A 23,691-nucleotide genomic window follows, 5' to 3' on the forward strand; every position below is an offset into this window, starting at 1 on the left:
TAAAGCCAAGCTTCGAATCTGGAACCTCTCGGACGTAGAACCTGGAACATAACGCTTTACATACTGAGCTACTGTATTTGTATTTGTATCGGATTAACGACGCTTCTTGACTACTAAGGTCCCTGCGTCGGCCCTGTAGTGCATTCCTGCAGCATGGTTCGATCTCTGGGTCCCGTATTACCACGCTAAGGTCAAACCCACTGCGCCAACACAGGTAGTTATATAACTGAGCTACTTCGGCTTGAATACATTCGTTTTTGAATTGGTATGTGATGAAATAATTCAGAAGTCATATGCGGACAGTGACGTCACAATGTTTTTGATAATAATGGGGAATATGGAACAACCTACTGGTTATCTACTTCGATGGTGGTACCGTTACGCTTCTTTATTATTGCTGTTTTACCGCCATCTTCAGTAGATCTTCTTCTATATTGTGGGTAACCATCATTGCCAGTAATTGTGTTGGATACTAAAAGTCGAGGATATTGCTTCGTGCACCTTCCTTTGGCCATGCATGGTGAATTTTCGTTCAGTGCACCGCAAGGTCCATGTATCATATTTTTTACAACAATCTATATATATAAAAATAAGTTGTTTGTCTGTCTGTCGACTGACGTCATGTTTGTGTGTCGACTGACGTCATGTTTGTCGACTGACGTCATTATAAGGATTGAGCTGTATATCGTCATGAAGTTGTTTGTCGTCTGACGTCTATTTATGTTGTCTGAGCAATAATTTTTAGTTTTTATTTCAAATAAGTTGTTTGTCTGTCTGTCGACTGACGTCATGTTTGTGTGTCGACTGACGTCATGTTTGTCGACTGACGTCATTATAAGGATTGAGCTGTATGTCGTCATGAAGTTGTTTGTCGTCTGACGTCTATTTATGTTGTCTGAGCAATAATTTTTAGTTTTTATTTCAAAATAGAAAATTACCAGACAATTTTAGAATTATATCTATCTATATATATAAAAATAAGTTGTCTGTCTGTGGATCAGGTGACGTCATGTTTCTGTGTCGACTGGCGTCATGAAGTTAGTTGTCGTCATTTTTGCTATGACGGTGACAAATGAGCATCAACAAAGCTCAAGGGCAATCAATAGAATCATGAGGTATAGATCTGAATACGGATTGTTTTCCCATGGACCATTATGCGTTGCATGTTCAAGAGTCGGTAAACCTGACAATCTATTTATATGCACAGACGATGGGACAGCAAAGAATGTTGTATATTCGCAAGTTTTACGTAGTTCAAAACACACATATATATATATATATATATATATATATATATATATATATATATATATATATATATATATATATATATATATATTTATATATATATATATATATATATATATATATATATATATATATATATATATATATATATATATATATATATATATATATATATATATATATATATATATATATATATATATATATATATATATATATATATATATATATATATATATATATATATATATATAGACCGGGACACAAATGACGACCGGGACAGAGGGAATATAAATAACGACCGGGACACTCAAGGAGAAATTACAGACTGGGATACCAGGACACAAATGACGACCGGGACACAGGCAATATAAATGACGACCAGGACACAGGTATTTAAAAATATCGTTCAAAGACAAATTTTTAATTGTAAGAAGACCGTTGAAAGAGAAATTTCTAATTGTAAAATGACTGAAGAACCTACAATGGCAACACCCGAGGAAGCTGCTCAAAACGAATGTATTCACGCCGAAGTAGCTGAGTTGGTAAAGCGTTATGTTTCAGGTTCTAGGTCCGAGAGGCTCCAGGTTTGAACCTTGGCTTTAGCATTAATACAAAAGAAGAAAAAAACTAAAAAAGGTAAAAACTACAAAAAAAACTAAAAAGAAAATATATATATATATTTATATATATCATCTTTTCCACAAAAATAATAATTTAGTGCTTCTGCTTAAAAACAGCAATCGAATTGATGCCTCCTGATACGCAACTATCAACAAAGTGGCAATCGTTGTGGTCGGTGATCAGTTCTTACCTCGACATAATATTCTTTATAGGCGAAACAATCAGTTGACAAGAATTGCTTAAACTCATCGATGCTACGATGCCCTACAATATCCTGACGAATATAAATGACGCCCGGGACACTCAAATAGAAATCACAGACTGGGACACCGGGACACAAATGACGACGGGGACACAGGGAATATAAATGACGACCCGGACACAGGGACACAACTACAACGGGGACGCCGGGGGGCACAGGGGGATATATAAATGACGACGGCAACAAAGGAAATGGTCGATTAGCAATCACCATCAACAAAGCTCAAGGGCAATCAATAGAATCATGAGGTATAGATCTGAATACGGATTGTTTTCCCATGGACCATTATGCGTTGCATGTTCAAGAGTCGGTAAACCTGACAATCTATTTATATGCACAGACGATGGGACAGCAAAGAATGTTGTATATTCGCAAGTTTTACGTAGTTAAAAACATATATATATATATATATATATATATATATATATATATATATATATATATATATATATATATATATATATATATATATATATATATATATATATATATATATATATATATATATATATATATATAAATATATATATATATATATATATATATATATATATATATATATATATATATATATATATATATATATATATATATATATATATATATATATATGTATATATATATATATATATATATATATATATATATATATATATATATATATATATATATATATATATATATATATATATATATATATAGATATATATATATATATATATATATATATATATATATAGATATATATATATATATATATATATATATATATATATATCTATCTATCTTCTATATATATAAAAATAAGTTGTCTGTGGATCTGTGGATCTGTGGATCAGGTGACGTAAAAAACGTAAAAAAAGGTAAAAAACTAAAAACTAAAAAAAAAACTGAAAAAACTAAAAAAAGGCAAAAACTACAAAAAAAACTAAAAACTAATAAAAAAAATAAAAAAGCTAAAAAACTAAAAAAACTAAAAAAACTAAAAAACTAAAAACTAAAAAAAAACCTAAACTAAAAACTAAAAAAAAACTTAAAAAAAAGGAAAAAACTGAAAAATAGAAGAGAAAAAGAAAACTAATAAAATTAATAAAAAAAACGGTAAAAAACTAAAAACTAAAAAAAAAACTGAAAAAACTAAAAAAAGGCAAAAACTACAAAAAAAACTAAAAACTAATAAAAAAAATAAAAAAGCTAAAAAACTAAAAAAACTAAAAAACTAAAAACTAAAAAAAAACCTAAACTAAAAACTAAAAAAAAAACTTAAAAAAAAGGAAAAAACTGAAAAATAGAAGAGAAAAAGAAAACTAATAAAATTAATAAAAATAAAAAAAAATAAAAAAGATAAAAACTAAAAAAGTAAAAAGAAAAAACGAAAAAAAACTGAAAAAGCTAAAAAAAAGGTAAAAACCAATAAAAAACTAAAAAGAAAAAAAGGAAAAAAACTAAAAAAATTTTCATCTAAAAAACTAAAAAAACTAAAAAAGGTAAAAACTAAAAGAACTAAAAAAGAAAAAAAAAACTAAAAAAAGGAAAAAAACTGAAAAATAAAGGAGAAAAAGAAAACTAAAAAAATATAAATAAAAATAAAAAAAATTAAAAAGATAAAAACTTCAAAAAAAACTAAAAAGAAAAATAAAAAAGCTAAAAAACCTAAAAAAAGGTCCAAACCAATAAAAAAAAACTAAAAGGAAAAAAAGGGAAAAATTAAAAATTTATTTCATCATATACCAATTCAAAAACGAATGTATACCGGGATGACGACCGGGACACAGGGAATATAAATGACGACCGGGACGCAGGGCTACAACTACAACGGTGACGCCGGGGGCACAGGGGGGACAAAAATGACGACGGGGACACAGGCAATGTTCGATTAGCAATCACCATCAACAAAGCTCAAGGGGCAACAAAGCTCACCATCAAACAAAGACGAACGGGACGCTCAAAGAGAAATTACTTTATGATAAATTTGCCCTTTTACTTTGAAAGTAGACATAAATTGATCTGGATTTTCGATTTGGGCTCCAAACGACGTCATTTGGAAACATGAGTTGTATTGTCTGATTTTTGACAAAAAACGCTTAGATTCTGACGTAGTTCCAGTAAGGAAAGTCTTCAATGGCTCTGGTGGTGCAGCCAATAGAGGAAGTTTAACTTTTCCTGAGGCGCAACACATTCCCATTGTTTCACCATTGAATTTCAAGGCCTTGCAATAGGGACAAATTTTAGACATTGTCCCGATTTGAACACATCTACTCAAGCTATAATCATCGACTGGGTTGTACCTGAATGCCAGGCGATAACTTTCAGATTGCTCTGATTCCTCGGCACGCCTGCTTTATGATAAATTTGCCCTTTTACTTTGAAAGTAGACATAAATTGATCTGGATTTTCGATTTGGGCTCCAAACGAAGTCATTTGGAAACATGAGTTGTATTGTCTGATTTTTGACAAAAAACGCTTAGATTCTGACGTAGTTCCAGTAAGGAAAGTCTTCAATGGCTCTGGTGGTGCAGCCAATAGAGGAAGTTTAACTTTTCCTGAGGCGCAACACATTCCCATTGTTTCACCATTGAATTTCAAGCCTTGCAATAGGGACAAATTTTAGACATTGTCCCGATTTGAACACATCTACTCAAGCTATAATCATCGACTCGGTTGTACCTGAATGCCAGGCGATAACTTTCAGATTGCTCTGATTCCTCGGCACGCTTTCTTTTCTTACTTTCTCTATCAGCAGCAAGCCTGATTTCTTGCTGTTCTTGTAATTCCTCGGCACGCTTTCTTTTCTTACTTTCTCTATCAGCAGCAAGCCTGATTTCTTGCTGTTCTTGTGATTCCTCGGCACGCTTTCTTTTCTTACTTTCTCTATCAGCAGCAAGCCTGATTTCTTGCTGTTCTTGTAATTCCTCGGCACGCCTTCTTTTTTCACATTCTCTTTTAGCAGCAAGTCTGCTTCTGCGTTGCTCTGGTAGTTCCTCGGCATGCTTTCTGTTCTTTCTTTCTCTATCAGCCTCAAGCCTGTTTCCCTGCTGGTCTTTTGATTCCTCGGCACGCCTTCTTTTTTCACTTTCTCTTTTAGCAGCAAGTCTGCTTCTGCGTTGCTCTGGTAGTTCCTCGGCATGCTTTCTGTTCTTTCTTTCTCTATCAGCCTCAAGCCTGTTTCCCTGCTGGTCTTTTGATTCCTCGGCACGCCTTCTTTTTTCACTTTCTCTTTTAGCAGCAAGTCTGCTTTCGCGTTGCTCTGGTAGTTCCTCGGCACGCTTTCTTTTCTGACTTTCTCTATCAGCAGCAAGTTTTTTGGCATAGACTCTTTGAGCATCTTCATCAGTCATTGTAAACTTAAACATTAATAGATTTCTACGCGAACATATGTCTTATATAACTTGAATGACGTCACCTTCAAAGCAAAAATGACGGCAACTAATTTCATGACGTCAGCCGAAACATGACGTCACCTGATCCACAGATCCACAGATCCACAGACAACTTATTTTTATATAGATAGATAGATATATATATATATATATATATATATATATATATATATATATATATATATATATATATATATATATATATATATATTATATATATATATATATATATATATATATATATCTATCTATATAAAAATAAGTTGTCTGTGTGTGGATCTGTGGATCAGGTGACGTCACCTGAAAAAACTGGATCAGGTGACGTCAAAACTGAAAAAACTAAAAAAAGGCAAAAACTACCAAAAAAACTAAAAACTAATAAAAAAATAAAAAAGCTAAAAACTAAAAAAACTAAAAAAAAGCCAAAAACTACAAAAAAAAAACTAAAAACTAATAAAAAAGCTAAAAAACTAAAAAAACTAAAAAAAGGCAAAAACTACAAAAAAAACCTAAAAACTAATAAAAAAAATAAAAAAGCTAAAAAACTAAAAAAACTAAAAAAACTAAAAAAGGTAAAAAACTAAAAAGTAAAAACTAAAAAAAACTAAAAAAAAAGGAAAAAACTGAAAAATAAGCTAAAATAAAGGTAAAAACCAATAAAAAACTAAAAAAAAACTGAAAAAACTAAAAAAAGGCAAAAACTACAAAAAAAACTAAAAACTAATAAAAAAAGTAAAAAAGCTAAAAAACTAAAAAAACTAAAAAAACTAAAAAAAGGTAAAAAACTAAACAAAATAAAAAATAAAAAAAAACTAAAAAAAAGGAAAAAACTGAAAAAATAAGCTAAAATAAAGGTAAAAACCAATAAAAAACTAAAAAGAAAAAACCACCGGGACACAGGGAGTATAAATGACGACCAGGACATAAGTAAAAAAAAAAACTAACAAAACTAAAAAGAAGGTAAAAACTACAAAACACTAAAAAGAAAAAAAAACTAAAAACTAATAAAAAAACTAAAAAATCTAAAAATCTAAATAAACTAAAAAAGAAAAAAAAGGAAAAAAATAAAGGAGAAAAACAAAACTAAAAAACGAATGTATATACAGACCGGGACACCGGGATACAAATGACGACCGGGACACAGGGACACAACTACAACGGGGACACCGGGGGAAACAGGGGGATATAAATGACGACCGGGACACCGGGACAGGGAATGGTCGATTAGCAATCACCATCAACAAAGCTCAAGGGCAATCATTAGAATCATGAGGTATAGATCTGAATACAGATTGTTTTCCAATGGACCATTATATGTTGCATGTTCAAGAGTCGGTAAACCTGACAATCTATTTATATGCAAAGACAATGGGACAGCAAAGAATGTTGTATATTCGCAAGTTTTACGTAGTTAAAACCATATATATATATATATATATATATATATATATATATATATATATATATATATATATATATATATATATATATATATATATATATATATATATATATATATATATATATATATATATATATGGCGCGTAACGACTTACGCGCGCGGGGGGGCTTGGGGGGGGGGGGGGGGGGGGTTTGGGGGGGGGGGGCGCGAAGCGCCCCCATCAACTAGGTGTTGGCGTGGCACGAAGCGCCACCCCAACAGCTAGTATATATATATATATATATATACATATATATATATATGAATCATGAGGTATAGATCTGAATACGGATTGTTTTCCCATGGACCATTATGCGTTGCATATTCAAGAGTCGGTAAACCTGACAATCTATTTATATGCACAGACGATGGGACAGCAAAGAATGTTGTATATTCGCAAGTTTTACGTAGTTAAAAACATATATATATATATATATATACTAGCTGTTGGGGTGGCGCTTCGCGCCACCCCAACACCTAGTTGGTGGGGCGCTTCGCGCCCCCCCAAGCCCCCCCGCGCACGTAAGTCGTTACGCGCCATATTAGTTACGCGCCATTGTAGTTGTGTCCCTGTGTCCCACCTGTGAATAGAGATAGATATAAATATATGTTTTTAACTACGTAAAACATGCGAATATACAACATTCTTCGCTGTCCCATTGTCTGTGCATATAAATAGATTGTCAGGTTTACTGACTCTTGAACATGCAACATATAATTGTCCATGGGAAAAACAATCCGTATTCAGATCTATACCTCATTATTCTAATGATGTGTCCCTGTGTCCCGGTCGTCATTTATATTCCCTGTGTCCCGGTCGTCATTTGTGTCCCGGTGTCCCAGTTTGTAATTTCTCTTTGAGTGTCCGGTCGTCATTTATATTCCTGTGTCCCGGTCGTCATTTGTGTCCCGGTGTCCCGGTCTGTAATTTCTATTCGAACAATCCCTGTGTCCCGGTCGTCATTTATATATCCCGCCTGTGGCCCCGGCGTCCCCGTTGTAGTTGTGTCCCTGTGTCCCGGTCGTCATTTATATTCCCTGTGTCCCGGTCGTGATTTGTGTCCGGGTGTCCCAGTCTGTAATTTCTCTTTGAGGTTCCCGGTCGTCACTTATATTCCCTCTGTCTCGGTCGTCATTTGTGTCCCGGTCTGTAATTTCTCTTTGAGTGTTTTTTCTTCTTAGTTTTTTTTTAGTTTATTACCTTTTTTCTTTTTTCAGTTTTCTTTTTCTTCTTGATTTTTCAGCGTCACTATGAAGTACATATCGACGAACCTTTGTTTTTTTAACTTAAATCTGGTAGGCATTGATGACCTTATCCAAGTCAAAATCCCAAACCCAATCATCATCGCTATCATTTTCAGTTTTGATATGTTTTGACACTCGCTGTCCAGGTGGATTTTCATCTAACTGCGCGGTTTTGCGTTCTTTAGCCGCAAGCCTGTTTTCTTGCTGTTCTTGTGATTCCTCGGAACGCTTTCTTTTCTTACTTATTTCATGACGTCAGTCAACACAGAAACACGACGTCACCTGATCCACAGACAGACAGACAGACAACTTATTTTTATATATATATATAGATATATATATATATATATATATATATATATATATATATATATATATATATATATATATATATATATATATATAGACCGGGACACAAATGACGACCGGGACAGAGGGAATATAAATAACGACCGGGACACTCAAGGAGAAATTACAGACTGGGATACCGGGACACAAATGACGACCGGGACACAGGCAATATAAATGACGACCAGGACACAGGTATTTAAGAATATCGTTCAAAGACAAATTTTTAATTGTAAGAAGACCGTTGAAAGAGAAATTTCTAATTGTAAAATGACTGAAGAACCTACAATGGCAACACCCGAGGAAGCTGCTCAAAACGAATGTATTCACGCCGAAGTAGCTGAGTTGGTAAAGCGTTATGTTTCAGGTTCTAGGTCCGAGAGGCTCCAGGTGTGAACCTTGGCTTTAGCATTAATACAAAAGAAGAAAAAAACTAAAAAAGGTAAAAACTACAAAAAAACTAAAAAGAAAATATATATATATATTTATATATATCATCTTTTCCACAAAAATAATAATTTAGTGCTTCTGCTTATAAACAGCAATCGAATTGATGCCTCCTGATACGCAACTATCAACAAAGTGGCAATCGTTGTGGTCGGTGATCAGTTCTTACCTCGAGATAATATTCTTTATAGGCGAAACAATCAGTTGACAAGAATTGCTTAAACTCATCGATGCTACGATGCCCTACAATATCCTGACGAATATAAATGACGCCCGGGACACTCAAACAGAAATCACAGACTGGGACACCGGGACACAAATGACGACGGGGACACAGGGAATATAAATGACGACCCGGACACAGGGACACAACTACAACGGGGACGCCGGGGGGCACAGGGGGATATATAAATGACGACGGCAACAAAGGAAATGGTCGATTAGCAATCACCATCAACAAAGCTCAAGGGCAATCAATAGAATCATGAGGTATAGATCTGAATACGGATTGTTTTCCCATGGACCATTATGCGTTGCATGTTCAAGAGTCGGTAAACCTGACAATCTATTTATATGCACAGACGATGGGACAGCAAAGAATGTTGTATATTCGCAAGTTTTACGTAGTTAAAAACATATATATATATATATATATATATATATATATATATATATATATATATATATATATATATATATATATATATATATATATATATATATATATATATATATATATATATATATATATATATATATATATATATATATATTCACAGGTGGGACATAGGGACACAACTACAATGGCGCGTAACTAATATGGCGCGTAACGACTTACACGCGCGGGGGGGCTTGGGGGGGGGCGCGAAGCGCCCCCACCAACTAGGTGTTGGCTAACAGCTAGTATCATATAATCCCTTATCGACATTTTCATCAGGTATTTCAGCGGAAATCACATCATCAATTTCGCTAGAAGTAATTTTATTATGTAGCCAGATTAGAATATGTGCGTATGGCAAACCTCGTTTTTGCCATTCCACTGAGTACATCCAGCATCGCACTGACCCAAACACTTCAAGTTTTACTATGTAGTTTATCAGTGATTTCAACTTTTGCCGGAAGACACGGGCCGTAATGTCATGTCTATGAACCGCCGATTGTCCTTGAAGTAAAAGCTGCTGTATCTCGTCCCAAGATTGATTACATGTAAATGTAATAAATAAATCTGGACGACCATAGAGACGAACATACGCAATAGCATCTTGAGCAAATTCATGCATGTGACGGGGACTGCCAGCATATGACGAAGGTAAAATCGTTAATCTTCCAACGTTTGTGGTATTACCGTCATTTACAACTGCATCTCGCAAATGAATGTATTGTCCAGAGCGGAGCTTGGTCTGATTCAAACGGATATATAGCAAACGTTCTGATTCAATTTTTGCATAAATATCAACGACGTATTGGTGAAACAATTGACGGCATTTAAAATATAATTGTCTTCATCCTGCCGAATCATTATTCTATAGGAATAATAATGCATTGCACTGCATTTCTTATTCATTTCTTTGTTAGTGGCTGGATTCATCAATTTAATATTAAAGTGATAGCCGTCGGCTCCATCCCAAAAAATGATAGGATATTGTAAGGCATCGTAGCATCGATGAGTTTCAGCAATTCTTACCAACTGAGCGTTTCGCTTATGAAGAATAATATCTCGAGGTAAAAACTGATCACCGACCATAACGATTGCCACTTCGTCGATAGTTGGAGCATTGTATTTACGCACATGTTGGCCAGGAGGCGTTTTGTCAGCGGAAATAACAATTTTATGCGTATCAGTAGGCATCAAATCGATGGCTGTTTTGAACAAACGCACTAAATTATTATTTTCGTGGAAAAGATGTTGCAATTGGGAAACGATTGTCCTTTCAACGTTGGGAGAAATTTCGCAACGTGTATTCAATTCAGAATTGCTATCACTGATGAAGTACAATTGTAAAAATTTATGATTCTCGCCTGAGAATGGTAGAAGTGAGCCTGCTCTATGATAAATTTGCCCTTTTACTTTGAAAGTAGGCATAAATTGATGTTGATTTTCGATTTGGGCACCAAACGACGTCATTTGGAAACATGAGTTATATTTTCTGATGTCTGATAAAAAACGCTTAGATTCTGACGTAGTTCCAATAAGCAAAGTCTTCAATGGCTCTGGGGGTGCAGCCAGTAGAGGAAGTTTAACTTTCCCTGAGGCGCAACACATTCCCATTGTTTCACCCTTAAATTTCAAGGCCTTGCAGTAGGGACAAATTTTAGACATAGTCCCGATTTGAACACATCTACTATAATCATCGACTGGGCTGTACCTGAATGCCATGCGATAATTTTCACGTTGCTCTTGTGATTCCTCGGCACGCTTTCTTTTGGCATTATCTCTTGAAGCCGCAAGCCTGTTTTCACGTTGCTCTTGTGATTCCTCGACACGCCTTCTTTTTTTACTTTCTCTTTCAGCAGCAAGTCTGGTTTCGCGTTGCTCTGGTAGTTCCTCGACACGCCTTCGTTGACGTAAATTGCACATTCCTAATCTGGCCCTTTCTCTTTGAACCGCAAGCCTGGTTTTGCTTTTTGGTAACATTCTATAACATTGACAGTTGGAAAAATCTTCACGTGCCAAGCTTGCTAAAGCTCAACAATTTATAATAAACCTCAAATTTTAAGTATCTTTTTTAAGGTTTTCAAATTACATTAATCTATTGTCAAAATATTTCGAAATATTTATGCAATTCCCAGTTTTTACATTTAAACCCTCAACACAAAAATACATACAACTTATTTTTATATATATAGAAGATATAATCTGGCGTAACAGACAAAGTGTAACAGACATAACACACAAACAACTTATTTTTATATATATATATATATATGTAGATAACAGCCGTAGTTGCAGTCCATTTTAGGGTTGACCTTGTAGCGAATGCCTCTACTTATTTTTAAGCAAGCTTCAGTAAACCTCACCAAATATCCTCAGGAAGATTTGCTACCAGAATCTACATATGCTGCACAAATTTTCACTAGTTGCCCAAGGGCAAGAATAATTAAATATTCTTGCCATGGGGGCTGTGGGGGGCATCCCTGGAGGCGTAGTTACTAGACCTTTTGACTATTTTGATCAAAATCACTTTTTTCAAAATTTTGAGCTGTGTTGAGGGAAGGGATCACCTCAAAAAGACAAGGTGGGCTTGTAGCTCTCCAATAACTCCAATAACTTTTCAACATTTCCTTAGACATACCCTATAATTTCCAACTTAATAGACTCAGTCGTTCCTTAGATATTGCTGATACGCCCTTTTGGCAACCAGCTTGCACATACTATGTTTTGATTGTGTTCGGCACCTCTCTTCAAAACTGTGGGGGCTCGTCTCATCCCCATGGGCGTATTTGTTTGACCTTCAGACTATTTTGAATAATACGAATATTCCAAAATTAAATCGAATATAATATAGCTGTAATACAGTAATGCAGAAGTTCTGATCACCTAGAATCAATATATTTATTTACGTTAAAACCGCGCATTCTATAGTTATAAATCTGGAACGTTTAAGGAGAATACGATCCATTACTCAGATCTCCACTTGGCTCTACAGTTTACCACTAAAAAAATCGAGTCTGAACAACGATGGTAAGAGACAAGTTCAAATTATCTGTAGTTGGCTCCTTATGCTAAAACTGCTGTTTGCCCAAAACAATTCTGATCAAACAACAATTTTGCAGTTTTAATTTATCGTTGACGTTCGGAAATTTACAAAAACCTTTTGCTTCCAGAATGTATCACCAATTAAAATACAAAAAAAAACTAACCTGGACAACGACAAGAAGAGACCATTTCAAGTTATCTGCAGTGGGCTCCTTGTTCTGAAACGGCTCTTCACCCAAAAACACTTCTGACCAAACAACAATTTGAAAAACTTGAGAATGACGTACAACAGAAAGAATCCGGTGTAAATTCAAGTAGTTATAGATATCCTGAGTAATAGACAAAGGCAAGTGAGTGCATAGGAGGTGGTTCTTGTACATAATGAGGGCTCCACGAATGATTACGTAATCATTTTCAAAGTCTGAGGTTACCTGTAAAAGACCAATATTTAAAACTAGCAGCAGAGCATAAAAAAGAAAAGAACATCAGATAATCTACTGAGAGCATCTGGGAAAAATTATTATCCCCTCGAAAAAATAATTTTGACACGCTTTGCTGATAGTAATAGATATTTGGATGAAATTAATTAGAAAGATTAATCGTTATTATTTTAGTATTTTAGATAACTTCGAAGACCACGCTGCCTTTCCATGACGAAAATATAACAGTTCAAAATAGGGATGAAACCTTTTAATCGACAGTGAAACAAATATGAAATTTTAACTGAATATTTCGGACACATATACAGTGTCCATCAGCAGTAAAAAAAAGGTTTCATCCCTATTTTGAACTGTTGTATTTTAGTATTTGAAAACTACTTTGTGAATAGCTCCCACTGTCTCCTTTTTCTCATAGAAATTGGTCACAATAAGGGTTTAAACTTCTGATAAAAAGTGACAAAATGTCATTAAGATAAACAAAGTAGAGATAAAAGTGGTACTTTTAAGAGATGAAAAACACAAGGGAATTAGTCCGGGGGGAAGGTAAGTTAACGAAATCACCAGAATATTGACATTTTGGGCCTCCCCGGCGCATGTGCCAGCATCCAGATTGACATACTGCAGCATAACAAGTTTCAATTTTCCTTAGTCCCTTCCTTCAAGGAAACTCCCTATAGTTTCAGCCATAAGACAAACAAGGTACCGCTTTTGGAATACCCACTATGAAAGAAAAAAAAACTCCCCCTACCCGTCTTTAATAAAATTCTTTGCCACTTACATTCGCGCTTTTGGTCTACTATCATTTCCACTTCAAAAATGCGACTTAAAAATGCAAATACCCCAAAAAAATGCAAGATATAAATGCAACTACCTAAAAAAGGAACTTATTTTTAGGGAAAAATTTTTAAGTGAGTGGCTCAAACGGATTACTCTGTCAGTTAGAATCGTATCGTTACCCGCATTTTCGATGAAGCTAGCGAGGCTTTTATGACATTTTACACCACTGGTACATTTGAATATAAAGAATAATGGGCGTCCTATAAACTGGCTTTCTCTAGAGTTATAGACAAAGTCAATTACATACGTAGATGCCAATCTTCGAATAAAAAAAAACAGATTCAGTTCAATTTATGACAACTCTATATATAAATAAACACGTAAAAAAGATTATGAAATTTAGATTTCATAAGGGAATAAAATAAACCTATGATTATGTTATAAAGATTTTTACTGAAATGATTAGATAATTAAAAAAGAGATAAAACCAATCAATTAGGTATACATCTTAAGCTATAGAATTTGACAATGGTGGAAATATACCTGCTTTTCTAGAGTAAATATAAAATTCAATAAATAAGTAAAGAAACTTTATTGGCTAACATATGATTGCTCTTTGTTCTGTATAGAAAATGATATGAAGTGATGTTACACTGGGCAACACTAATAAACGTGTAATCACAATTCAGAATCAGAATCATTTTCACAATTCAGAATCAGAATCAGAATACCAAAAAAAAAACAATCATAATTACGACCGTGTCCAGACTAAACTGATTGCTTTTTAAAAAATAGAATAAGGAATAATTACTTTTGTTTAACTTCATTTGCTTCTAGATAATTTTAGGGAAAAGTCTAAGTTTACAACTATATTAAAATTTTTGATATTTGAAAATTCGTACTTTTAAATATACGAAAATTTTACCGATCCTGATTCCTTTTTTTCTCTCTTTTTCTTACCGATTCAGAATTAAGAATCAGAATCACTTATTACCAAAAAACAACAATCATAGACATCATTGAGGCCAGATTAAACGGAATTGCTTCTTAAAAGTAGAATAAGGGACAGTTACTTTTGTTTAGCTTCGTTTGCTTCTAGATAAGGGACAAATCTAAGTTTATAGCTAAATTAAAATTTTGATATTTGAAAAATAGACTTGTGCACTTCAAATATGCAGAATTTTTACCGATTCTGAATTTTCTTTTTTATACCGATGCAAAATTAAACCATTTATTACCAAAAACAACAATCATAGTAACGACTGGGGCCACAATTAACGGAACCATTTTCCAGAAATAGAATACGGAATAACTACTTGTTAAAGCTATTTACAACAAAAGGTACAAAAAGAATACAAATGACTTTTTTCTGAATTTTGGCGACAATGATCAGTTTTTGTGAGCAGGGGTTAGCACGGAGAGGTAAAAGTGGAGAGGGTAGTAATAAAATTCAACAAATATTTTAGTATCAATAGCGGCAATATTCTTCTCTTTATATTACAGTTTCCTTTCTTATCAACTAAGATTTAAAGAATATTATCATTCAAAAACTTAAAAACAAAATATTAACAAAAACCTGAAAGAAATTTATTCCATTTCTTACATCCTAAAATACAGGCAATAAAATAGGTAGTACCACGTCTAAGAACTATAAATTCAGACTTGATATAACATACCATTCGGGAAACATCACAGGCTTCAAGATTACAAAGAACCGCGTCCAACTGAGCCTATAAATGAAAAAAATTGAAATAAGAATCTTGTTTGCTGTGTTTATGTAACAAATTTGTTTTTTTTTTGTTTTTTTTCTTTTTCTATGCCATCTTTTTAAAGGCTAAAGAATGTCCTTCCAAAAAAATTTAAGTATCAATTTGCAGAGTTATTTTATAAATCTTACCCTTCCAATTCAAACGTCTACGGACGACTATTTTTTTAGTTAACAAATTGTTAAATTTGTTCCGTCAATTTTGTCAAAATTTTGTGCCAATTTTGTCAAAATGTCAATTTTGTTCTGATACAAAATTGACTTTATATACGGAAACAATAAAATATTCTGCGTATAAACCAATGCTCAGAGAAGAGTTTCTTTTGTATTGCGCTTCCAGAAACACCAACTGCACAAAATGTAACATATTGCCCACCATATTCTACAAAAGGAAACAAAAAACAAGAAGGACAGACATGAAAGACCGTATCCAGGGGAGAGGCGGCTCACCGGGTTTAGGCTAATACCCCCCCCCCCTCCCACAAAAAAAAATAATAAATTTTGTCCAACTGATAAAAAAGTGACAGAACCCATTTAAAGAAATTTTTGATGCGTTCTGTATAAAAGTTTTTTGTAACCCCTCCCCCAAGCAAAAATACCCTACCCCCCGAGGAAAATCCTAAATACAGCTTTAAAAAACAAGTGAAGTCATTAATAAAAAATCTTAATGTATTTATTAAAGCTTTCATTCTTTAAATTATTCAATAATTTAACTAATTTAATTTTTCTAACTATTTATCTAATTTTCACTAAACTAAACATTTGAACTGAGAATTACACTCAGAAAATGCAATTCTACCCACTAATATAATAATAAATAATAATAATTTATTTATAACCCACAAAATACATTAAACTGTGGAGTAAACACACAAAAAAAGAAAAAAAAACAACATAAATAGCATAACAGCATAACAACATACAACATAAATAAATTACCTCAATTCAAAAAATGGCCAAAGAGGGTCAAAAACACCAATCATTTGCTGAGTTTTAAGAGATATATCATTAGATAAATGTTTCAGTAGCGAGGGCGCATCAACGATGTCAAATTTAGAAACTCATGCTGATACAATCAATTTGGCACAATTCCCACTTACTAGTTCACGTAGCTACACCAACAATCAATCTACTCCATAATGAATAATCAACATAATTAATAATTAATAACTAACAATCAATATTATAAAAAAAGAACAAAAGACACCAACAATCAACCTACCATAATAAACTATTGTCTTTTTAATCCTCGTGAATTTTTCTAAAAATCAATTTTTGATAACACCATTTAGCCGTTTTGAGAATATGCAGTTAAACTCTCGTTGCTATCAAATGGTAAACCAAAAATACATAAGATTTTAGATATACAAATTTATGCATATGGAAAAAACTAAATTTTTAACAGTTTTAAAAATTGTGTATTATGCAAAACTTGACTTCTGCATTCAAGAACTATCCTTTAGTTTTAATTTTGTAAAAAATTGCACCCTAACCTAATGTTGTTTTATTGCTTCAAAAACACGTATATATAGTAATTTCCTTTCAAATAAACCCTTCAAAATGCCATTATATTTTTTTAGTGCCCCAATAGCAGCAACAGGAAAAAAGAGAAAAGAGGAAATGCATCACTGCATCCCATGTGCAAAAGCGATTTTCCCTGTTGCTCAAGATTGGAGACTGTAGTTGCTCCAAATGCGGGTTTCGATGACGATTCCAATGGTGCAGTTTTCATTTTGGTTCGAGCCCAATTTTGGCTTTCAGGCTAATTTCTGAAATTTTCACGAATTTGTTTTCGCAACGAACATTAAGATTAACCGAAATAATAGTTACTTTACAGTTTTTTTAACGATTTTTTAAATCCTGAGTTCTTTACTAGATTGCCCCTAAGGGGGCAACCATGAACCTAAGATTACCTTAAGTAGCTTCGGAATAGGCGTCGTCACAGGGAAAGACTCTTCTAAAAACGTCACTTCCATATCATCTAACAAGCAGCAAGGTAGTTTGGAAACAGAAAAATTACAGTCATTGCAGAACTTAACCGCGGCCACTGATAAAAACACAACAGTAAAAAGCCAGTCGCATTCTTCTTTTTCAAATTGTAGGGCCGATTCAGCTGATCCATACATGAATTTCAACAGTTTCTTTATATGACTAAGCTTTGAATGAAGATAATGCTCCGAAGTCCAGTTAGATGGCATGGCCATCACAAAGGTATGAGTCTTCCATGCTTGCTGAACTATTATATGAGGAACATCCTTGATGTTTATTGAGATACTGAAAAGGAAGAAGAGATTTTCAATTGAGGTTACGAAGCAGATACAAGTGCTAAGTATTTGAAACACTAGATACTTTTTCAGCTCCCTTGTAATGCTTTTTATTACAAATAGTATGATCAGTTCAGTTTATTTTTGTAGTATACTGGGTGAACACCCCATTCCTCCAAACAGGTTTTGGTTTTCGATATATTTTCTTTTTTTTTAATTGGCATTAAAAACAATTTCTGCTAAAAGTAATTGACTGGATCAAATCACCAATATAGAGCCTGAGAGTCTTAGGGTTTCTCTTTCTTCATAAGGACAGGCGTTCGAAATGAGCAAATTTATCCCCAGATATTTCCTGATGTATAAGAACAAATTTGCCCACAGCTTCTTGTAAACAGCTGGAGAGTGGATGTAATACTCGTTGTTACTGCTTCTGTGAGTCCAGTAATGGCCCACAGACTCCTTGAGGATACCCTATCCTTAAAGTAGCCCCAGGACATGGGAGGCTAAGACCTTGGAATTTGGGTGATCATCCTGAATTAGTCAAGACAAATCATAAGGAGTGCGCAAATACTTTTTTTTTAAATTAGTTAAAGCACAGGTTTGACCTCTGAAAGCTTGTAGCGCATTTTGAGAATGTTGTTTTTCGTTTCTTTGTTTCAAAGTTGAAGTGACTATTTTCTAACTTTTTTTTATTTGGGAACTGCCTGTTCCACTGAAACTCATGAAATACGTTATTTTTTTTTTTTTTTTTTTTAATTCTCAAGACAAAAAGAATACTTTTCTAAGTTATTAGTGCTTTTTTTATACTTAAATTTCCAACATTCTTTAAAAGATATCTCTGAAATTATTTGAGATCTCTGAAGTTCTTCCAAATCCCATGGACATTCAGTAGTCTTTACAAGACCCACCCCAAGGGTACGAAACTCCGAAATATGTAAATAACAGGAAAACCTCCTTTGTTCGAGAACCTATATTACAAAGTAAGGTAAATATTTGTATGTTTTCATTGTCTATAGGCTTAAGTTAGGTTTACAATGTAATATAATTCATGTATTAGCTTTGGATTATGACTTCATTCTGTTTATAAATTATACTTAAGGAGTATTACCACTGGACACCTTGGATTCTCTTGCATTGAAATAACCAGAAGGTTTGATGCCTTTAAAGATCTATCCGAGACAACAGTATGGTTGTCCGTCCTTGGCAACGCTTAACTTGCAAATTCATGTAAAATATAATTAACAAGATAGTCAAACTTAATTGGTTTTCAAACTTTTCAAAATCAAGTTTTGGAAAGATTTCTAAATAAGTACTTGTTAATTAGTTGAATGATTAGTCAAATCATTCATTGTAGCTTGATTAAAATCGACTCGAATTAGATCATTCAGTGTTGCAATAATTCAGCAGCAGCAAACCCCGGGGATAGCTTTATCATTAACAGGGATTATTCCAAGTCAGATCCCCAAAGGCTATACTCCTGCTATTAGAGGGAGCTGCTCAACATATAAACAATTTATTTTAAACAAATACTAAGAAGCACAAACGACAGAATTTGTGCTTTGATCATACAAAACATAAAGATTAAAAATAACTTTTCAATAGCTACATAAAAAATGATCATACTGTGTACTCGCTAGCCGTGAATTCAGGCATGATATTCTAATAATTCAGACAGACATTTTAGGTTGGCTTGTATTCGATTAATATGTTATTTATACTTACCATATATATATACTGAATATATACTTAACGTATGTTATTTATCTATGAACAAAACTAATACATATCGTTCTAAAAATATCTGCTTTTCATGTAATTTGAGTGAAAACTAAAATTACACTCGTGAAGAATCAAATTGGACAATGGTAGAAACTAGCACCAGGCAAAGATCATTAAGACTTAGGCAAGAGTTAAAAAGAAACCTTTGAACATGCAAGTATTTACTGAATGCAAAAATTCAAATTCGAAAATGCGTGCTTTTCGTTATAATTTCCTTCTTATAGAGAAGTTTCACTACAAATATAATTTATGCTAGCATAGTAATTTAATTATTCCTTTGTTTGTTTGGCAAGAAGAAACTTTAAGGATTTAAAGAATATTTCTGGTATTTTAGATGAAATTAGATCAAATTATTTTATTGGGCTCTCAGATGTTTCTTATCTTGCTTATGCAGATGACCTTTTACTTTTGTGTAAAAATAAGCAAGGTCTCTCGTTTATGGTCTCAAAAGTTTCACGTCTATTTTCTAATATTGGTCTTTCTCTTAATGTTGAGAAATGTGAATTTCTAGTTTTTAATGGTCCGACTTCCTCTAATGCTCCCTTAGCTTGTCGCGGTTTTTCAATACCCTTTGTTTCCACCTTTCGGTGGTTGGGTATTACTGTTACGAATTCAATTTCTTGCCTACGGCAGTGCACTGTTCGTGATGTTCAAAAGAAAATTCAAACAGGCTATTCTAAGATAGTTGCTAATCAAGAGAAGTATAATAGACGCGCACTCGGTAGACTATATGCTACATTTTGTGATCATTCTGTTCTTTATCTTTCTGGTCTTTATCCCCTTCTAAAGAAAAAAGATGTTAATCAGATTCGGATTTTTTATTTCAGATATTGTAAATTTTTACTTTATCTCCCCCCTTTGTATAGCAATAGGAAGATAATTCGTAAGTTTGATGTCCCTGATATAAGTGCAAAGTTGGCCCTCATGTATGGAAGGTTGAGGAATCAGCTTTTTATCGTTTATCGCCTCATCATCCTTTGGTCCGTCTGTTCGGTTAATCTCATTGTAGCGTATAGTTTTTTCTATTTGTAGTATATTTTACTTGTAGTGTATTTCATTTTTTTTTTGTCTTTTTGTTACTCCACAAGTGCCATAACTTGTTATGATGTAGGTTAAAAATAAATTATTATTATTATTATTATTTCAGAATCTGAGGTGCCAAAACTTATTTTGCTTTCTTTGCTTTTTGTTTTCTTTCTTTCTTTTTTTCTTTCTTTCTTTTTGTTCTGTACAAAAATTTGTTGAATTTTTTAATTGTTCCAAGTAATAATCATCCATTATAGTGGATATTAGAAGCTATAGTGTTAAGGAGTAGGTAAATGCTTCCCATTACTTTTCTTTGACCTTACACTCTTAAGACTTTTGCTCCTCCCGTAACCCCAGAGGCATCCGGAGAGAGCTGCCAATTAGCCCTTGTATGAGTTGCTACCCAGACATCTTTCAATGAGATGGACTAGAGCATAGATGTGTTTCAGGTTCTAATGGTATGTACGACGAAGTGTATTTTTCGATCGTTCTCTTCTTCAAGTCCCCTGGCTATTATCCCAGTACCATTCTGGGCAATCTATCTTCCATTGAGTTTGTACATGCCATAAAAGTTAGACAATACATTAAAAAAAGTAATATTAATAAAATCCTATAACTGCCAAGAATAAAGTTAAATATTGTATACCATTGCTCTTTTTCGCCAAATAACTCCATAAAAGACTTTCCAACGGTTAGAACGCTTCCCCTTATAGTAGTGGCATCGGTTTCCCTTTTCTTTCCACCAAAGAACTTGTACAAATCGAATTCGTAAAAAATATCCGCATATTCAGGAGAAAGTTCAGTCACATCATCTACGCTTAGTAGCAAACAGGCGCAAGAGTATTTTTCTAAATAATCAATGAAGATATTCAAACTGGTTTCACAACTTTCTAAAAACTCAAGAAAGCCTAGGATTCCCTCATCGGTATAACGACGCATTGTTTGAGTGTCGAAGACATCGAGAATGAGACCCGATTTGCGGACAATGCTTAGAGGCAAAACACAGGGTTCGACAAGCTGTTGTAGTACCAGCTCTATGTTGCTATGATCAACTGGATACTTCCCAATCGACTTCAATATGTCACCTGGAAATAAATCCTCGATCAAAATTCCACAGAGAGAGTGATAGGCCCGATTGGGCCTCAAATTTGAAATGGTCCCACATTACCATCAGAATCACATTACCATCAGAATTTTTTTGTTACCAAAAAAAAAAAAAGATTTTGAAATTTAAAGCAAACTGTTTTTGATGATAAGGGATAAATTATGAATTATTTGAATAATTAAAATGCATTTGTTTAAAATATTACATAAAATAAAAAATAAAATATATAAATAACAAGAGCTAAGAGCTCATATGGCACTTGTGACGAGGCGAGAAGAGCTAAGAGCCAAGAGATCGTATGGTATAAGCTCTAACAAAATTCAATGAATCAATAGATTGATTTAAAAAGGAAAATAAGAGGCTTAATGCCGGTCAGGATTTAAAATAAGAGCTCTGAGTCACGATGTCCTTCTAAATATCAAAATTAATTAAGATCCGATCACCCACTCGTAAGTTATAAATACCTAATTTTTCCTCTCCCTTTAGCCCCCCAGATGGTCAAATCTGGGAAAACGACTTTATCAAGTCAAATTGTGCAACTCCCTGACACGCCTATCAATTTTCATCGTCCTAGCACGTCGAGAAAAACCAAACTCGCCAAATCACTGAACCCCTCCGCCCAACTCCCCCAAAGAGAGCGAATACAGTACGATTCTGTCAATCACGTATCAAGGACATTTGTTTATTCTATCCACCAAGCTTCATCCCGATTCCTACACTCCAAGTGTTTTTCCAAGATTTTCCCATCCAATTCCCCCCAATGTCAAAAGATCTGGTCGGGATTTGAAATAAGAGCTCTGAGACATGAATTTCTTCTAAATATAAAATTTTATTAAGATCCGATCATCTATTCGTAAGATAAAAATACCCCAATTTTCACGTTTTCCAAGAATTCCGGTTTCCCCCTCCAACTCCCCCAAACGTCACAGGATCTGATCGGAATTTGAATAAAAACTTTAAAGCACAAGATCCTTCTAAATATCAAATTTCATTAAGATCTGGTCACCCTTTCGTGTTTTCAGTTCGCATCTAGCATTCATTCAATGCAGTCGCATTTCGCTTGCTCTAATAATTAGTGACCTGTTAAGACATACTAAGACCTTTCAATTAAGTAAGGCATAAACCTGTGTTGCAAGACTAAATGATGAAATCAAAACAGTTTTGTCCTGAATGCAGATTACGGGTTACTTCAAACGCAGTCAAATGTGTTAATTGCAGTTCTTGGTTCCATGCAGGGACTGAAAAGTGTGCTAGGATAGAAATCACTAGTTGGAATAACTCCTGGATGTGCCTAGATTGCTCTACTAAGTCTAAGGTAAATTGTACTTCTTCTCCAGTGCTTTCTATCTCCTCATCCGGAACTTTTCGGACACCCCGTACCCCTGTTGAAAGAAGAAGGATTCTTAGCATTCTAAGTGATCTCAGCAGCCCTAAACATTTTCCAGACACTCCGCTCAGCCAGTTTCCTCTATTAACTGAAGAACCAACCGTTTCTAACAAGGCTGGCACTAGTTTGTGTGATCCTACAATTTCCCTTGTCCCTCCCCAACGCCGAGGCTGTTCTGAAGGGAAAACAAATGCATCTTGTCAAACAATTGACTGTAGCATTGATAAATCAGTTCAAACGGACACTGTCCCTACACCCCCCCATCTTACAACTAGATATTACCAAAATCTTGGTTATACAAGAAAAGCTAACGGATGCATTAACTTTCATCTCCAATTTTTTGACAATTCACCAAAGCGATCTAGCAAATCAACCTGCATATAATTCCATTTCGAATGTGGTTAATAACACTTTCATCTCTGACCATAAAAAAAGTGCAATGTCCATAAACCAAAT

The 23,691-nt window shown here is 33.9% G+C and overlaps 2 protein-coding genes across 3 annotated transcripts in view; both read right to left on the reverse strand.

Annotated features, from left to right (window-relative positions):
- The window catches only part of LOC136024952 (insulin-degrading enzyme-like), a 234,273-nt gene that overhangs the window by 129,135 nt on the left and 81,447 nt on the right, over positions 1–23,691 (reverse strand). The gene's annotated exons all lie outside the window — the stretch shown is intronic.
- Positions 12,729–23,625, reverse strand: LOC136024671 (protein inturned-like). The gene is made up of 5 exons (XM_065700094.1): positions 23,610–23,625; positions 21,390–21,828; positions 17,588–17,948; positions 15,586–15,639; positions 12,729–13,123 (listed from the first exon to the last, which is right to left on the reverse strand). Exons 1-5 carry the CDS (start codon positions 23,623–23,625, stop codon positions 12,827–12,829), a joined length of 1,167 nt encoding a protein of 388 aa, XP_065556166.1. The 3' UTR covers positions 12,729–12,826.

Source organism: Artemia franciscana, chromosome 3, assembly GCF_032884065.1.
Source record: "Artemia franciscana chromosome 3, ASM3288406v1, whole genome shotgun sequence".
Lineage (NCBI taxonomy): Eukaryota > Metazoa > Arthropoda > Branchiopoda > Anostraca > Artemiidae > Artemia > Artemia franciscana.

What these genes read in the sequence shown, in the direction of transcription:
- LOC136024671 (XM_065700094.1), bottom strand. An exon ending in TTTGGCGAAAAAGAGCAATG is followed by an intron (nt 17,949 to 21,389) that starts GTATACAATATT and finishes CTTCCTTTTCAG; the next exon opens with TATCTCAATAAACATCAAGG. An exon ending in CCTGTGATGTTTCCCGAATG is followed by an intron (nt 13,124 to 15,585) that starts GTATGTTATATC and finishes GGTCTTTTACAG; the next exon opens with GTAACCTCAGACTTTGAAAA.